This window comes from Strongylocentrotus purpuratus, unplaced genomic scaffold, assembly GCF_000002235.5.
Source record: "Strongylocentrotus purpuratus isolate Spur 01 unplaced genomic scaffold, Spur_5.0 spur5_scaffold_17, whole genome shotgun sequence".
Taxonomy (NCBI): Eukaryota; Metazoa; Echinodermata; class Echinoidea; order Camarodonta; family Strongylocentrotidae; genus Strongylocentrotus; species Strongylocentrotus purpuratus.
This window is the reverse complement of record NW_022145602.1, coordinates 8,671,538-8,690,602: the sequence shown is the minus strand read 5'-3', so window position 1 is coordinate 8,690,602 and position 19,065 is coordinate 8,671,538. Positions and strand designations below refer to the sequence as shown.

General features: G+C 37.3%; 1 protein-coding gene and 1 non-coding gene across 2 annotated transcripts in view; one reads left to right on the top strand and one right to left on the bottom strand.

Annotated features, from left to right (window-relative positions):
- LOC115925020 (IgGFc-binding protein-like) overlaps nucleotides 1-19,065 on the bottom strand; it is a 19,110-nt gene extending 45 nt beyond the window's left edge. Inside the window, exons 1-3 of the mRNA XM_030988154.1 lie at nucleotides 19,002-19,065; nucleotides 5,796-5,832; nucleotides 20-1,125 (exon numbers count right to left, since the gene is read on the bottom strand). Of these exons, the coding sequence (XP_030844014.1) occupies nucleotides 20-1,125; nucleotides 5,796-5,832; nucleotides 19,002-19,034 (1,176 nt within the window). The 5' untranslated portion in view covers nucleotides 19,035-19,065. The remainder of the gene's footprint in view (nucleotides 1-19; nucleotides 1,126-5,795; nucleotides 5,833-19,001) is intronic.
- TRNAR-UCU lies at nucleotides 7,910-7,983 on the top strand. The gene has a single exon. It is a non-coding gene; the product is annotated as a tRNA-Arg (tRNA).

The following is a 19,065-nucleotide window of genomic DNA, read 5'->3' as shown; positions in this document are numbered from 1 at the left end:
AACTTTCATTCCGCAAAGCGGACTCCGATCCTTCAATAGGACGTGAGCTGATGTTGTAACAAGTCCTGTTCATCTCTGGAACCAAAGAACCTTTAAAGTGGAGCATCGGCGTTTCTTCCCCCATAACTACAATATCCCCAAAGTATCGCATACCACTCGTCGTTTTATTAACACATACCGTTGTGTTACCAAGGTAATTTTTTACTGCTGGGATGATTGTCATACTAGGGTCTCCATCGTCCCTATTTTTATGTGAGCCTGCAACGTATTGCATGACTTGAATCGGTTTGTTAGCTTGAATAAGGCACAGGTTTTGACTGGTTCCTTTAACCGTGATATCCATGTAGTCTTTACTTTCCAGGGTTTGTGACGATGGGGCCTCCTCCCCGCAATCTGTCGTTGATATGATAGTGCTTTCGTTCATCGCCAAGATGCGCAAGATCCAACCGTTGGGTGTTTGCTGGAAAGGTGGTACGATGTGATCGATACCCCATGACGGAATGGGTAGCAATTGCTCCAAAATGACACCATGTCCTTTATCCAGATTATCTCGTGGAATATAAACACTCAATGCTCCCACTATAACAGAGATAGGTTCATCAGATCGAATGTAAGTTCCGGTCATTTCTGTTTCATTTTTTACCCCTGTCAGAATCCCAGATTCACCAGCCCCTAACTTGATCTCCCCCGATACTCTAGCATTTTCAAAAGTGCAATTATCTGCACAATAAATAGTTATTGTTGTATTATCAAATATAGCTGCTATAGCTACTTGTGCACTGCGATTTATGGGTGTATAACAATCAACCAAGTATTCCTTTCCTAGCTGTTCGTGCGGTAGGGCTAAAAACCCTGCAGTCAAGCCTACACTACTGAACATCATGCCATGGACATTAATGTCAGCAGTGGAGAAGATTTGAACAGTTTCACATCTTGGACGACGTGTCACATTAAAGGATTGACCTGTAATATTCAAAAGCTGTCGCTCAACGTTCAGACAGGGTATGCTGATGCGTGTCTCCGTTGTCTTAGGCGTAATGTTGATTATAGTTGAGAAGTATCTGTTGTATTTTATGAAGCTAAATGTATACTCCTGGGTCCAGGAAGCTCTTTCAGACATGTTTTCTTTTTCAGTAGACGAAAGGGGGAAGAAAAGAAAAGATGTCTAGTTAGCAAAAGTAAACTAAATAGTTTAACAAGGACTTTGGATTAATAGTATAGAGAAATCGACTGCTTTGAGAGGCCTGGCTGTCTTATATGCTCAAGGGAACGCGCGCAGATCCTGCCATTACCCTGAGGCGCGCCTAGGAGTCATGACAGGATGTACTAGTTAATAATAATAATAATAACAACATTTATAATGCGCACATATCCACCCCAAGAGATGCTCAAAGCGCCTAACAAGGTAAGTACATGGAACGAAAATAATTTAACATAATTAAATATAATTCAACAACGTTAATTACATCAGATTGTGAAATACACTACGTCTTAACTAAGAAATTCAGACATTAGATAGGTTTTCAATTTTGTTTGGAACAAATTTTGATTGGCTGACATTTTGATTGAATGGGGTAGGGAGTTCCATAGGTGCAGCAGCTGTAAAAGCTCTGTCTCCCCAACTCTTTGTTCTTAATTGTGTTAAATTTGTTGAATTAGAGGAACGAAGACCTGCATGAGAACTTAAAGAGATATTAAGAAGAGAGGAAATATATTCAGGGACTGATCCATTTAGTGAACGGTAGGTGAGTAGTAGAATTGTATATTTGATACGCTGTTCTATTGGAAGCCAGTGAAGGTTCTTGAGTATTTGAGTAGTATGGGTCGAACGTTTAGATTTAGTGACAAGGCGGGCAGCTGCGTTTTGAACCTTTTGTAGTCTGTGAATTTGGTATTTAGGAAGTCCAAAAAGGAGAGAGTTACAGTTATCGAGATGAGAGTGGTTTGGGGGGTTAAAAATTTCCTTATAGCGCGAAGATTACGAAGATGATAATTGGCAGCTTTCACACATTTTGAAATATGTGCATCAAGAGACATGCTTGTATCGAAAATGACGCCAAGATTTCTTGCCTTATCTGAAGGAGCAAAGTGCACAGAACCAACACGTATATGAGTTATAACAATCTTGGAAAGTTGTTGTCTGGAGCCTATCAAGAGAAATTCTGTTTTATCGTCATTTAGTTTGAGATAGCAATCATTCATCCATTTTCGTACATCACGAATACAACTTTCAAGATCTTCAACACGTTTTTCTACCTGTTCCTGAATAGGAAGACACGAAAAATATAATTGTAGATCGTCTGCATACATATGATAGCTTATATTGTGTTTACTGATTATCTCATGAAGTGGTAAGGTATATACATTAAACAGATGGGGACCTAAAACAGATCCTTGGGGCACAGAAAACAGAAACAACCGATGAAGTTGTATCATGAATGTTAACCGCTTGAGATCGATTTGAAAGGTAGGAACGAAACCAATGAAGACATGTTCCACCAATGCCAACCTTTTTTAGTCTGTCGATTAAGATATTGTAGTCAACAGTATCGAAAGCGCAGCTGAGATCTAACAGAACTAATGCAGTAACTTTCCCCTTCTCCATTTCTATTAAAATGTCATTTTGTCCTTTCAATGGTGCCGTCTCCACACTGTGGTTTTCCTTGTAGGCCGATTGAAAGGGGTTTTTGAAGGTTTTGGTCATTTATGCTGGACTGAAGACGCGTAGATACTATACGTTTAATTACCTTACCAAAATACTTTAAATTTGCAACGGGACAATAATTGTTAAGCTCTTGTTTATCAAGGCTTGGTTTCTTTAGGTGAGGTTTAATGAGTGCATGTTGCAGACAATCAGGAAAGATGCGAGAACGTAGAGATAAATTTACAATCTCTGTGATGTATGGGGTGAATTCATTAGAAAAATCTTTGATCAAACAGGTTGGAATAGGATCTAGTTCACATGTAGATGGTGGAGAATTCATAATGACTTTCCGAACCTCACTAGTTGTGGCTGGTAAAAAGTCAGACAAATAGGGAGTGGCACTTTCTGACACTGACTGATAACCTGTACTATCACGAGCGTCAAGAATTCGACGAATATTGCTAACTTTATTCATAAAGAAATCAGAAAAACGATTTGCTAAGTCTTGATCAGACACATTACTAGGAAGAATTTGATCTTTCTTTCTATTCAAGAGTTTATTTATAACTTGAAACAACCGCTTCTGATCGCCACTGCAGTCTGCTAGATCAGATGTGTAGTGATGTTTTTGCGCCTGGTTAGCGAGATGAGACACTATTTGTCTTTGCTTAATAAATAGAGACCGATCGGATTCAGTTTTAGTGGTTCTCCAACGACGCTCCAGTCTCCGCCTGAGGCACTTTGCCTCTCGGATATCATCAGTCATCCAAGGACACCTGGGTTTGACAACTATAGTTCTTGTTTTTCTGGGAGCTAGTTGATCCAATAAGATATTTAGAGAATAATAGATGTAACATCATAATCTGAGTCAGGAACAGATAAAGCTACATGGAGACCTTTACAGAACCTTTGCCTATCCAAAGACTTTAAATTCCGGGATGAGAAACTTTGTCGAATAGGTTTAGGTTTTTCCAATGTAATGTTACACAGTATAGCAAAATGATCTGAGAGACCAGGTTGCACTACTACATTTGATATAACATTTTCATGTTCACGTGTGATCAATAAGTCAAGTGTATGTCCGTGGTCGTGGGTCGGTTCACGGACATGCTGTTTCATCCCATATGTCGATAGTAGGTTCAGAAACTGTCTGGCCTTTGAATCATCCCGGACGTCAACCCATATATTTTAGTCACCCACGAGTAAGATCTCTGATGGGTGGAGAAGGTAACTGTCCAACATTTCACCAAACTCCTCCATGAAGACACCGAGAGCATATAAAGCATACTGACTGAAAGTTTCAATCATTTAGGATTCGCAGACAAAAAGCACTGTATGGTGTCCGCGATCGCACAAAAACAATTTTAACAAGTAAACCAATGGGTATCGCAGCAGGATTTCTTAAGTGAGGTTATAAAATGTGTTTTTTATACTTCCGTTTAGTACGTTGAAATAAATCAAGTCATCTGATTGGTCGAAATTGGAGTCGTGATTTTGACCGTATCAATAAAAAAACGAACAATTGCCTGTTACCCGAATGAAGGGCGATAGTTTAATGAGAAAGATGACCGTTACCCGGATGAAGGGCAATAGTTAATGCGAAAGATGCCCGTTGCGCCCGGGTAACGGGTCGCATAAATATTTTTTTGCTGAGATCCCCATCGGTTTACGTGTAAACAATTTCTGTGTGCGAGCGCGGATACCACATACAGTGAAGTGTGAGAGCGATTCCCGAATGGTCGTTATATTCAGGCAATTTTCCAGCGAAGATTTAGTACATACAGTGTCTCAGATTTGCTATATTGTTTTAACCAGTCTTTACTCAAGAAAAGGATAAAGTTAGCATTCTTTGTAGATTTTTGTGTGAACTCGGTATATAAAAGGTATATGGACTGCTTTTATATTCCAAGCATTACTGTCTCTATTTTAGCTCTCGGGGATGTTACATCCTGCTATGGCCCCTCGGCGCGCCGCCGCGGAGCCTATAGAAACAGCTTTACCTCTCATAGCAAAGACTTTGGGTTTCAGGTTAGGTTAAAGGTAATGGGTCCGGGCTAGCGGCATTAACATAATATCACTATGAACATGACTGACAAAGCAAGCGGACAAAATATACAGCTCCTCAGGTAGACAAAATAAGATCCCTTCACTGCTATTATGTAAAAATGTGTAGAACAGGTGTCACATGCATATTCACCTTTTTACATAATGGCAGTGAAGGGATGTTCCTTTGTCTACCTGACGAACTGTATATTTTGTCCGCTTTCTTTGTCTGTCATGTTCATAGTGTATAGTGCTTTTTACATCAGACCAAACGCAAAAGAGTATTCACCGTGTTAAGCATTATACAGTGTGAGTCAAAAAAAGTTTACACCTAGAAAATTGCTAATTATTTTAAAAATCATCTATGAGCAGTAAACTAGTATAAATATTATGAAAGAGTATTTTATCCCGAATCATTTAGTACAATTTGGTGTGGTATGTATTCACGCTTGGATGAACAGGAGGCATTGTTTGCGAGAGTGCAAAAATCGACTTGCGCCAAAGTTGCTTATGTGATGTTTGAATAAAACACTTGGGATTTGAGTAATGATTCGGTCTTTGCAGATCCAAATAACATCCCTAGCAAATTGAATTATGCCACGCATATCAAATATCGAATATCAAACATCAAACAACATTTGTGCGCGTGTGTGTGTGTGACTTTACTTCTGCAAAAAGCATAGCAATGCGTTTCGTTCGATACATTCAATCCATTCTCTCACTCCGCTAATCCCAACACAATACATACTGAAGGCATCACTCTGGCGGAAATCGATTTTTGCACTCTCGCAAACAATGCCCCCTGTTCATCCAAACATGAACACATTCCGCACAAAAATGATACCAAATGATATGGGATAAAACACTCTTTCACAAGATGTATAATAATTTACTGTTCATAGATGATTTAAAAAAATGATTAGCAATTTTCTAGGTGTAAACTTTTTTTTTTTGATTCACACGGTATAGCGACATGGAATTACGCCTTTATTTCATGCGCTATACAAACACGTTTAATTGATATTATTGTTATTATTTTTAATTCAAGAAAGATGATCACCTAAGTGCAATAATTAAACGTAACAATTGGATTATCGAGTATACTTACGAGATCTACAGTGAGTAATACCGATACAGCATAGAACCTGTAAAGAGATGGAACAATAGATTAAAAAAAAACATCGGACTTTAGTTTCGATGAGAGTAACTTTTAATATAAACCCTAAAACTCATTTGAAAAGTGCATTATGTAAGGGTGGATGCAGCAATAATGTAAGGTTATTAAAACATTCAAACTTACATTATTGTTTCGTTAAATATTACACTTACCTTATAACCTTAATGATAATACAAAGTTTTGATATGGGGTCATGAATTTGGTTCAAATGAACATATTGGTAGCATATGCGATCCTACAATATTCAGTAATCGTTGTCGCAGTTGAAATCGAGTCTAAAGTTGTAACATTTTAGATAATAAACTTGTTATGTTGTATAGCTCCCTCTCAAGGTCAAGATATTAATTAAGCTATAAAACAAGTTTCTTGACTAAAATCGACCGATTAGCTATTCCCGTTTGGAAATTATATATCTCGACTACATATTCTGAGATTTTCATGATCGCAGATACTATTGTACGAACGTAGTCGCTATTCGAAATTTATCAAAATTTACCGGGAGCTCCGGTAAATTTTCATATTCAGTTTTTCTGGAAAGCAGAATTATTTTAGGGGCTTAATTTACTAATGCTTAGAATACATCCACAGGGGCATCCAAATATATCAATATTGTAAAGAATCACTATCCACACAATTTTCTAAACTCCCAAAACTTTGTATTACCTTTAACACTGATATATACAGAAATAAAGCATTTTAATATCACCCTTAACAGAAGTCAACCCGTCTTTCTGCATGCATCACATGACATGGTTTTGTGAGGGATCTTTTGGTGACTACCGTGAAAGTATTGTACTATCTTTAATGACCGAATGTTTTCTTTTCAACCATTTGAAAAACCTACTGTCATACATCAGATGGTTAAGTGGTTAATTGGTTTCTCTTAAACTGGATGACTAAAGAAATTGTTCGGAGTTCATCAAAACCTGCCTTATTCTAATTTTGCATCAACATTTCAGAAACTTTTATTTCGGTGGTTAATTACGGAGGTCTTTACACAGTTTCCAAATTTACCGACAACCTAAATCATGGATTTGCGGTATTTTAATTCATATACCCCATTAAACTAATGATAATCAGCATCGAGAATTACCAACAACATTTACAGCATTCACTCTATTTCAAAGTTTTGGGTGAAGAGGAGAGTTTATACTTATATTGCAAACTTCTTTGCAGTGTTTTCGAGGAGGAAGTTTGAAAGAATGACGTCATGTATTTGATGTGACCTTTTCGTCTCGTGAGTCGTGCTCTAAAAATAATGTACAAATCCGTATCCAGGCTATTTGGGGCTGAACGGTCTGTTGCCTAGAACTAATATATTACTCATGATCCCTAGGCCATTAAAGATGAAAGTGTTAAACATGTAAGCTAAGCTGAAGTTGTACCTAGTATACCGTTTTCGTAATGAACCAGATTTATATTTAAGTGCCTCGATAAGAATTATTCCATACACTTGTTACGAATAATCATATTACAATAGTCGGAACAGGAAGCTACCTGGTCAGAATGCAAATTGCGTATATAATTGTTACGTGTCGTAAGGCAGGGTAAGCCAAAATGTTTGTCCTACCTAGCAACAACGAATCCCGCCCCCCCCCCATTTCAGGGTTTGAGAGACCGCATTCGTGTTCCTGAAATACCCGGTCAAGGGGTACTATTCACGCAACAAAGTCCGACCGTATTGACTTACACACCGGAGAAAGGGAGGGGGGGGGGGTGCTTTAAAAAACCCGACACGTATTAGTTTTACACACCGGAGATTGGGGGGGGGGGGGGGTGCTTTCAAAGGAAGGGAACATGAATATGCGTACCATAAACAAAACTGAGTGGGGGGGGGGGGGACCAATGTACGCAGTTTGAAATCTGACTACTGAGATAAAAGGTTAATGAAATGAATAGTATCGAGGCGCTTCACAAAGGCATTATGCATAAATTTAGTTACATGACGAAAAGGGTCTATTATAGGTAAAAGGTCCATCATTAGTCGACCATCTTAAATAGAAAATTGCTAAAATTCGTATTGAATTTTGAGGGTACTTGTCTAGGTCCCTGTGGCGCAATGGATTAGCGCATTGGACTTCTAATTCAAAGGTTCCGGGTTCGACTCCCGGCAGGGATAGTATCCTTTTTCGTGTCAAAATTGTTAACCTGTTCATGGTGACCCCGATCACAAGAGTTCTTGCCCGAAAAAACACACACAACAGAGACAAAAGAATCAATTGAGAAAGTAAAGTAGATGTTTCCTTCTCCATTCTTTAATAATATTGCACGTTAACAACGAAATCAATATTATCTTGAACGAACTCTTTTCGCATAGAAAAACAGTCACCTGAGGTTTTTATTGAATATCAATAGATATCGTAGATTAGATTCAGAACGCAGAAGGATATGTAGATTAATGTCAAATATGCGATTAATGCAGCTAGGGGGGTGTTACGAAGGGGGGGGGGGGGGGGGGGGTGCCTAAAATTCGTTGTCAAACAGTGATGCCCCGATATAGACAACTCATAAATTTTCACTTTCGCAAGTCACACTTATTTTTAGATAAATCATGATGCTCCTGAAAAGGTAAGACGCCCCCCCCCCTTTTCCGACCTTTTCAAAAATGTTACTATTGAAATCATATATTTTTGAGACACATATCCCATAAGAATACTTGAACAGCTCCCCGTATCCAACAAATTTTACTTGGGGTTGGAAGAGGGGGAGGGCGTAACAAATCCATTTCAAACGTTTTACATTTACATTTCTAATGCTAACTTTTCTTTAGATGACCTTTCAGCGAGTCGCAAATTCGCGGGAAATTCCCAAAGCACGCCAATGACTTATCCGCTTCAGCACCTCACGTTTGATGATAACGCAATATTCTTCCTGCTACTACGTGTAGTCTCCGTTACCAGACGCAAATATGTGACTTTCGAAAAATCTGAAATTCTGTAGCATCATTGTGGTTAAAAGAGTTCAAATTGGGGTTGTAAATTCAATCCTGACTGCTATGTACTGAAGGTAATGTGAACAGATTTGATAGTTGGTTATGAAGATATGACTTATAATGTGATTTAACAAAATGGCGCCTAGATGACTTCACGGTTGAGTGATCACGCTAAGAAGAAGAAATTAACTTTTTCTGGACATAAGGAATAAGTGGTGCAAATGTGATGGCGATCAGGTTGTGCGTTTTTAACACGGCGACAAAAACGTACAGAAAAAAAGGATAAATATATATAGTTATATGAAAGATATAAAGATTCTTACGAAATCAAGTGGTAATCTGCAGAATCTGCTGCAGATCACCTTACAAACGAAACATAAAGCCTTGTGTAATTCTAGTTATCTGTCTCACCCCCGCCCCCTATCCAATAATATTGTTTAAATTCCAGTTGAAATGTATGATGCACGTTATTAAATGTAGTGAGGTCTACGCGTTGCATAAGAAACTATGTTGTCTTTCCACCTCATATTCAAGGACAAGGTCTGAAGAAATTAGACGTCTAGAATCAGGCTCGATTTTGTTTTGATGGGCGATAACAAAATGTAAGAGGAATTTCCTTGTTTTGTTTGGCGTCACCCTGAGGTCTTGGCGTTATCCGGACCAATCGCAACGAGTATGTTATGTTTGATTTCCTTTAACCCTGATTACCGATAACAGAAAATATAAGGATATATAATCCTGAGCAACTGAAAAAAGTAATCGTCTTACGAAAAGCTACGAATTGCGTTTAAAAGATTTCTACAAATGTATAATCAATATCTTCGAGAAAAGCTTCCCCCTGTATCCAGCGCGATAACACTGACAAGAGTTAAATAGTTAAGGTCCTAGCTGGGTGCCCTTTGGAACACCCTTTATAAGTGACATAGAAACAACATTTAAAAACATTTACACTTAAAGTGAATTGTGTAAATTTTTAGCTCATTGGAGAACCGTTTCAATCCACGACAGTCGATTGATTTCCATCGTTTGCACTCAATACACATGTGTTAAAGCTACGTATCAAACACAAGGCATTATTTCTAATAACAATTTGGTTCTCATGAATTCCTAGGTCACGGGGGAGGGGGAAGGGGGGGGGGGGCACATGGTAATTTGTGCACTCTTTTGAAAGCTCAGATGGCTTAACATAGAGACACAACCTATCAGGAATTTATATACCAACCTTTTCAAATCTTTGACCTAATAACCATGAGATAATGTGACACTCCTTTTAAAAGTTTGTCAGTTTGGCACCCCACCAATATAAATTCATACACCCACTCATTCAAAGGAACTAACGATTTAAACATGACGAGGAAATCCAAAAACAATAAAGACAAGTTGCTCTGAATCAAAGCAGAGCTTTAAATTATTGAATATGTTATGCCATGGTACTACTAGTTAAAGCTATTAGTAGTAATGTTCATTTTATTAGAGATGATGATGTTAAACGATAATATTTCTTCAAAATAAAACTTACATTGTAACATTTCTGCAGTACTTAAAATCAGCATTTCATTTCTTCTCCATGATTAACGGATGACTTGTGGGAGTGTGATAAGCATATCAGGTTTGCTTTACCAGAGTCTTTAAACTATAATAATTTACACTTTCAGTAATAAGATAGTGTGAATGACGTCACAATCACCGCGAAGAACCTCACCATCTGTTTTCCTTACGTGACAATCTGGCAATATAACCCATACACCTTGATGATTGGTGGGCACGCCTTGATCATCTTTTCATTATGTGTTAATCTTTCCTTTGTTTCCTATACATTCTTTGTGTCAAGGTCGGTTGTGGTCTTCTTAAAGCCCCACTGCACTACTTATAGCTCCTTGCGCCCTCTATATAGCAAATAATGCCTAATCGGTGACCGTTGGTCCCTTTTTCTTATGTCAATTGAGGTGTGCTTTGATGAGATAACCACATGTCAGTGATCATGCAGGAAGGTCTAATCCCTCCTGGCGCAACTAGTGCAGACGGGCTCTAATAGACTATTTTCGTAATGCAATTAAATCTAATGCACAAATCGTTATAAAATAACCAGTCGCCTGTTCCGAATAGTTATATTTCAATTGTCAGAATGAAGATTGCATACATTCCGTGTTGTTATGTAGGTCAAGCCATGATGTTTGTCCTACCTAGCAACATGTCAAATCCAACCACATTCAATATTGGGGAGGTACTATTGATCGTACATATTTATATTGGATGACAGTGATTTCCTTTAAAACAAATACACATCATTGGTAAAGTATAATTATGGTTCTTAAGATTTTATCGAAAAAAGCTTGTATTTGCATTGACTAAATAAACGATGAACCTTAGAATTACAGTAGGCCTACCGCCCGTGAGGCCGACAAAATATATACGTACAAACAAGTATACGCGGATAAGATAGAATGGACATTTCGTCTGTTTTGAGCAGGAAGGGCTTGCCTCGTATAACTTTATTCATAATTAACGCCCTTCTGGCTCTTATCAGATGATTTCTTGATGTTGAAGCAGCATGCTATGAACATTTTCGATTGTAAAATTGAACACACTTCACTCATTGCAGAAAAACTACGAAATACAATACCTCATCAATCATAGATCCCGTACTTACGGTCAATATAAAGTTAAAAGTGGTTGACCCACCATTGATTTACAGTGGTCATCGGGAGCGGATCAGAAGGGGGGGGGGGTGCGCCCCTTCTTTTCCTTCCGACAAAGCAAATATTCACATATAAATGGTTACTTAGACATGCCTTAGAAAGTACCATAGATCATCTTAAGCTTCAACATTTCCGGGGCCTTTAAGTGGGCCCCGGTTTCCACGCCGTAAAGGCCCGCGTAAAGGTTTCGCGCTCGCAATTTCGTACAATTCACGCGGCCCTCTGTTGGAAAATCCTGGATCCGCCCCTGGAGGCATTTCGATTTGCTTTCAGATTTCATGATAAGTATATCATTTTGTATTTCCCCGACTTTCCGGTATTGCGGTGAAAACAGGAAAATCTCCTTTCCGGTGTCTCCTATCATGTCTTATTAACGAAAGCCTTAAAACTTGCAGGGAGAAAAAAAGGGGATTCACAGAATTTCCGTGATTTTGCGAACGTTGTTGGCAGAAGTCAGTTGTAGAAGAGAAAATTGGAGAATTGAGGCTCTCCTTGTGCCATTATATTTCAACCTCGGCCTGTGGAAATTCTTAATTTGACGTTTCATATATTTTGTTTTATTGAACCTCTTAGCATGCAATATTTGTATAATACTATATACCTACAAAATAATCACAACCACAAAATGCAATTGCCTTTCAAAATACGTTATGTAATATTATCCATTAGCAACTGTAATTCATAAGACTCTTATGATAAATGTTATTGATTGGAAAAAAAGTGTTCAGTTTTGGTAGTTGCCATGTCAACGGCACTTTGCAGATACTTCCTGGCATTGTATGCCAAGTTGTACCATCTACTGAATCAGACACACTTACCAAATAAGGACATATCTATTGTTATTTATATGACTAAGAATGAAATTCGACTTAAACTTCCCGTTTCAACAGGAAAAGTGTCACCAGACAAGATAAATATCCATGTAATACGAGTTCAAATGATTTAAAGAGAAATTTGAGTTCCTGGGAAGAGGTGAAAAATTATTTGTGAGCGTTATCATTGTTATTATGCAAGTGTGGAAGAACATCAGATTACCAATGTTCCCTGAAAAGCATGACTCTTCAAATGCCTTAATATTTTGAATATGGCACGTAACAGCATACAACTCGGGACAAATTTTTACGTCACATGTTCGTGTAGTCCCATATACATCTTTCTGTGTATAATGCTTGTAACTTTACCAAGACTGGGTCAAATTTCTTATCATTTTGATGATTCTAGAACCTTGTAGTACTCACCAATACTTACATGCTAGATTATCAACCTTTTCTGATTTACTCCACACTGTTTCTTTCACAATGCAATCGCATGACCAGAACTCGACTTCATCTTTAAGCAACTACGATATAAACCAGGGCCCTACTTCATAACACTTGTTTTCAATGACAAGTTACAATGATTATTATCGGCTACTGAAATCGTGGCATTTGATTGATTGAGAGCAAATTTGTCTTATAAATTTACGATTTGTCATTGAAAACAATTTTTGTAAAATAGGGCCCTGGGGCGTATCCAAGATTTGGTTTAAAAGGGATAGCGGAATTTAGGAGAAAATATATGACAAGTACAAAGCAAGTAATCACATTTGCATATATATATTTCGTGTCGAAATTTGGCAGGGGGTGTTTAATTTACTTTCGATATGAAAGATGGGAATTTTTTGGAGGGGATTACGTTCTTGACACCACCCCCCTTTACTCACCAATTGGCATTAGGGGTTGATGCACGCAAGCAAACCGAAAACGGAAGAACATCCTTGAAGACAACTACCTATGTAAATCCTTAGACAGGCTTTGATGTGATCGTGCGCTATTCGTGATCACAACACGCTTTAATGCAAAAGACTAGTTATCAAATACATTCAATTTTATTCATGATTGCACCCGAATCTTGCCGAACGTATGCCCGACGTACCAACAATTTTGTTATGGAAACTTCATTCTGACGGAAAGCAAAATCACTAACCTTAAACTGATGAATGCATTAGTTTGTCACTAGGCACATTGGGAGGAGTTCATGTCCGTGAAGAACAAATTCATTCGGGTCATTAACCTCGGCAAGTTTTCATTCGACATGTTTTAGGGAAAAGCCAAAATGCCAGATGTTTGATAATAATCTTTGTATATAGTAAGTCCCTTATAACAGTATAGGAAATACGTAAATGATCTTGCCAGCATGTTACATTAAAAAAGGAGCTTTTCGCTTGAACTTGAATCCGGGAGAGCTCCCAATAATTCTCTAAAACTGCCACCAACCGTACCTGCATATTTAGTCAAAACAAATTATTAAAAAATCACATTTTATTTCATGAGTGACCATACAGGCGCGTTCAGATATGTCGCTGCAAAACCGAAGCAGTTTGTAACACGGTGCTCAGTAAATAGGCGCAAGTCCTTCCTTTGTCGTGCGCACTTGCCATTTATATACACTTTATACATTAAAATTAAATTTATACGCGGTTATTTTGTTGGTAGTGGTTTACCTCGTCGTATCTGAACGAGCCTTAACCGTACTGATATCATAATATTTCAACTGTTGTAATTAACTTTATTTTCTATTTACTATTGTCTTTCAATTTGAGCCACATTTTGTTTGCAAAATGAAAACGATTCTGTCAAGGAAATACCCAGTAACCCATGATCGAACTTCAGTCAAGCTTCGTTTCACGTTTAAGTAGAATTATAAGGTGTTACCAGCAGATGGAATAACATATACCGCTCTGAGATTGATATTTTTCTACTTTATATCCGCGTATGTAAAGGAAATACCTAGTAATCTATCATCGTATTTTATATTATCGTTTTATATTTTTAAGAAGAATTTGAAGTCTCTCACAAGCAGATAGAATTACAAGTACCGGTCCGAGATTGATGTTTTTTTCAGTTCATATTCGCGTATTTTCCCTATGATATTACAGTGTTTACCTTTTCAACGAACATAAATATTCTTTTAAAGGGATCGGGTATCTTTGCCTCAGATTTTAAACAAAATCCTGGATTAAGCTCATGCTGCAATCATAATTATACATCTTTAGGTCAGTCAGGAATACCATGACTTTTACAAGCCGATTGCCCGTTTAATTATCAATATATTTATGATTGGAATAAAAAAAAATGCCAAAAACTGTTTGCAAAACAGCTTTGAACAACACTTTAGTCTATTGGGGAAAACCTATTTGGGTAAAAACGGTTACTCAAAGATTTCTACTTTTTTTAAAGCATTTCATGATCATTAGTTCAAGCGCAATATTTGTAGGGCTTTAATATTACACTATATCAGTGACACTGATAACGGGTATAGGGCCATGCATCACAGATTAATAAAACTGGAAGCATTGTTAAACAATACATTAAAGGACGATCAGGCTTTTTTTTTTAATTAGGGGCGTTGGTCAATTTTTTTCTCATGCATTTCCCCTAATTTTCCCTAATTACTGCACTCAAACAACACCTGCCTGTAAATGAGCCAATCTTGTACTTCAAGATGCTAGAAGCCACTCCAAATGATTATGATTATGATTATTCTATTATTGCAAAAACTTTTCCTTGTAATCATGTCCTCTTCAAAGAAGATTTGGAATTATAGGAATTTGTTATTGTATATTGGATTGAAATAGCCCTCTATCTTAGGCCAAGAATAGATGAGTTCTAATTTTCTATAGATTATGATCTAAAGGGAACAACAACTCTTATGTCTAATTAGTTAAGAAAAATAAAGAGACCAAATCCCATAAACCACGACGCACACATGTCGAGGTCCCCTTTTATTCGCTCTTTACTGAAAATAATAATTTGTTATTTTGCTAGTTATTGATGAAGAAATACATTTGTTTTACACAGGATTTGAAATAAAACATTATACACTAGGATTATACATGTTTTTATGGTGTGTCTGCATGGTTGGAAAGGAAAACATACATTCCGGGATTCATCTAACGTTATGGCTACATTTCAAGAGAAGGTTGAGTTCTGGGGAGAGCTGAACAAAATAATTTGTGAGTGTTTTCATTGCTATTATGCGATTGTGGGAGAACATAAATGTTCCCTGAAAAGCATGGCTCTTTAAATGCCTTGATGTAGATATGACAGATAACAGCTTTAAAAAATGAGCCTCATCTTTTATGCCATATGATTGTGTAGTCCCATATAAGCTTTTCTGTGTACATCGCTTGTTTCTTTTACCAGGACTGGGCTAAATTTCTTATCATTTTGAGGGTTCCAGAACCTTGCAGTACACGCCAATACTTATATGCTAGATGATCAATCTTTTGTGATTCCACACCGTTTCTTTCACAATGCAATCGCATGACCAGAACTCAACTTTATCTTTAAGATTTCACAATTTTGAATGAATGAATGGACATTTCCTAACATCATTATTTGGGGTCTGTCTGTATGTTCGTCACTGCCTTTGTCTGTCTGTATGTCTCTGTCTATGTCTGTCTGCCTGTCTCTTCCCCCCCTTCTCTCTCTCTAAATTCAACTATAAATATGTAGTTGAATTTAGAGTGAGAGAAGGAGAGAAAGAGACAGGCAGACATACTTGATGGCCTGCTGGAGTGCCGATTGAACAACAAATTGATTTCTGTTGGCTTATTATAACGGGAACGTTGTGAACAAGAATGTCTAAGGGGTGGTTGTACGTTCCCTGCATTCCAGTAACAGGAGGCAACTAACTACCTCTTTACTCACAGGTCTTCTGAAGATTGAGTTTCATGGCTTGCAATTTAACGCACATGGAAGCACATGATTGCCTGGTAATCACACATCCAAATGCATTAGACTGTGAAATAACTAAACAATTCGCATGTTATATTCAAATATACTAAAGGAAATAACGAACATCAATCCCGAGACATAAATGAACTCGAATATACATTATATACCTGGTATGATCAATTATGACAAGATACAAAATATAAAAGTAAGACTTTCGATTGATAATAACTCCAAATTAAAACTCGCATTAGACTGAAGCTTGGAAGCTGTACAACTGGAGGATGTTAAATTCATTTGGGATAATTTTCACGATATTTCTCTGAATAATATTAATGTGATCCTTTGAGTATTTAATCAAGTGTATTAGATAATTAACATGTATTATGTGTTGCTAAGTCGGATAAGCCTCAGGCAAGTTTTTTAGTTGTCAAGAGAAAATTTGTATGAAAGTGTGCATAAGTTAGTAAACAGGGTTTATTGCCTCCAAACTGGTTCTTTCACAGTTTAATTGCCAGTATATTCTACTCCTTCTTTCAAAGTACACATGGAAACGCATGCGCCTTGCAGTCAAATATCCAGCATGTCCAAAAGTGTTATAGGACAATTACTCCCTGGACAATCGCCCCCCGGCCAATTACCAGCTGGCAAATTATCCCCGGACAATCAAAGATTGTTTCTTTGTTAAAAAAATTGAAACTAAAAACTACTGCTATCACATTGAATTGCACTTGTACATTTTTTGTTTCTTTGTTAAAAAAATTGAAACTAAAAACTACTGCTATCACATTGAATTGCACTTGTACCGGCTAAAGGGAACAATGTTTTTTGTATATGTTTATGGCTAGAAAGCCATGTTTCGAAATACGACAAGAAATAGCTACAAGACCTTGACCAAAGCTCACATGTATGTGTAGTCCCATATGCCCGATTATGTGCAGTGCCCGTGACTACCATTCAAGATTATTGATTTCTTATCAATGTTAGTATGTAAAAAGCTCGCAATATACACTGGTTGTACTACACAACCAACCTCTAAACAACAACAAATGTCCAGAATGTAATCGCGTGACCAAAATTCAACTTTATTTTATAATGAACTGACACTGAAAACAAGTATTTTCAATCGAGGGATATAAAAATACAATTCATATGATTATGTGAGTCTTGTCAAAACAAGGTTTGAAATAATTGGAGAAAAAAAATCTTCAATCTTGCTTGTCAACAAATTGCTTTTTATTATATGACACGATGGCTTTGTTTGAACCAAAAGCTATTATTTTCAATCTCGCCTGTCAATAGTGTACTTTCATATGACATTATGGCTTTGTTTTCTAGGTATATGAATAGAAACTGATAAAACTACATGCATTTTTATTTGAACAGAGTGTTTACTGGGAAAGGCCTGGGGCTACATCCAGAAATCGTCTGATGGTCGTTTTTAATGAATTAATCCATCTTTAAAAGAAAGTCTTAATTAACAAACATTATGACACCCTAATAATAAATTTGTATTGTCTTTTTTTACAAATCAAATGAAATGCTTTTAATTAAAATAAATTGTGCTTACCATGACAAATAGACATTCTTCTAATATTGTAAATACTTGAAGAAATAAAGTAAACAACACATTAATGCTGTTCCTAAAACCAAACCATGTTTAGGGTGTACTTCCACTTTAATGAACTGAAGGTAATTTTCGGGGGGGGGGGGGTAACTTTCAGGGGTAGGAGATAATTGTTCACGGGGGCGGGGGGGGGGGGGGGTAATTGTCCACGTGGGATAATTGTGCAAAGCGGTAATTTTTCAGGGGATAATTGTCCTGGGGGGGGGGGGGTAGTTTTCCAGGGGTTATTTGTCTAGGGGGTAATTGTCCTGAGTGATACGCTAATAAGCATTAAACTGTGTCATAACTCTACGATTCGCTTGTCATTCAAGATTATTAGGGAAATAAGAAACATTGTATAAGTCTTATTACCATTCTACAGTTCTATACAGCGTATTTTTTAGGGGGGTTGGGGTATGGACTAAGGACATTCCCGTGAAATTATTTTGTTAACCTGATATTGCATTCTGTACCATTTGCGAGTTTAATCACAACATAATTTCAGTGATTTCCTAATAGTAGTAGCAGTAGTAGCAGTAGTAGTAGTAGTAGTAGTAGTATAGTAATATTAGTAGTAGTAGTAGTAGGGGTAGTAGTATAAGCAGGTGTAGTAGGAGCAGCAGTAGTTGTAACAGTAGTAGTAGTAGTAGTAGCATCGTACTAACTATAGAGAGACATTTTAGACAACATACATGCAACATACATTTACGCAAGGGTATCTGGTTAGTACAAAAATATAGTTTGAAAATATAATACCATGCCCTACCTAATGAGCGTGACGAAATGCAGATGACAGAATCGGACAAAAACAAATGAATCGTATCGATGGCGTAGCGAATGGGGGCACGTTCTTCTTGTGCCCCCATCCAATTAAACAAGAACAAAAATTAAGGTCAGAGAGTGCAAGAGTATGCAAAACAGTGAGAGGAAAGAGAGAGAGAGAGAGAGAGAAAGTGGGAGGAGTGGAAAGTGAGATGAAGAGAGAATCTCCTTTTTCACTCTAAAGGAGAAGAATGAGAATAAGAAGAAGTAGAGGAGGAACAAGAAGTAGAAGAAGAAGAAAAATAAGAAAAGGTAGAAGGAGAAGAGGAAGAAGTAGAAGAAGAAGAAGAAGATGGAAAAGAAGAGGAGGAAGAAGAAGAAGAGAATAACGATCAAACTAGAATTGAGCTCAAATTCACTTACACTGAAAAATAAAAATGCAGTATGGAGATTCATCTTGTCTGAGTGGTAGTACTAAGTAGGTGAG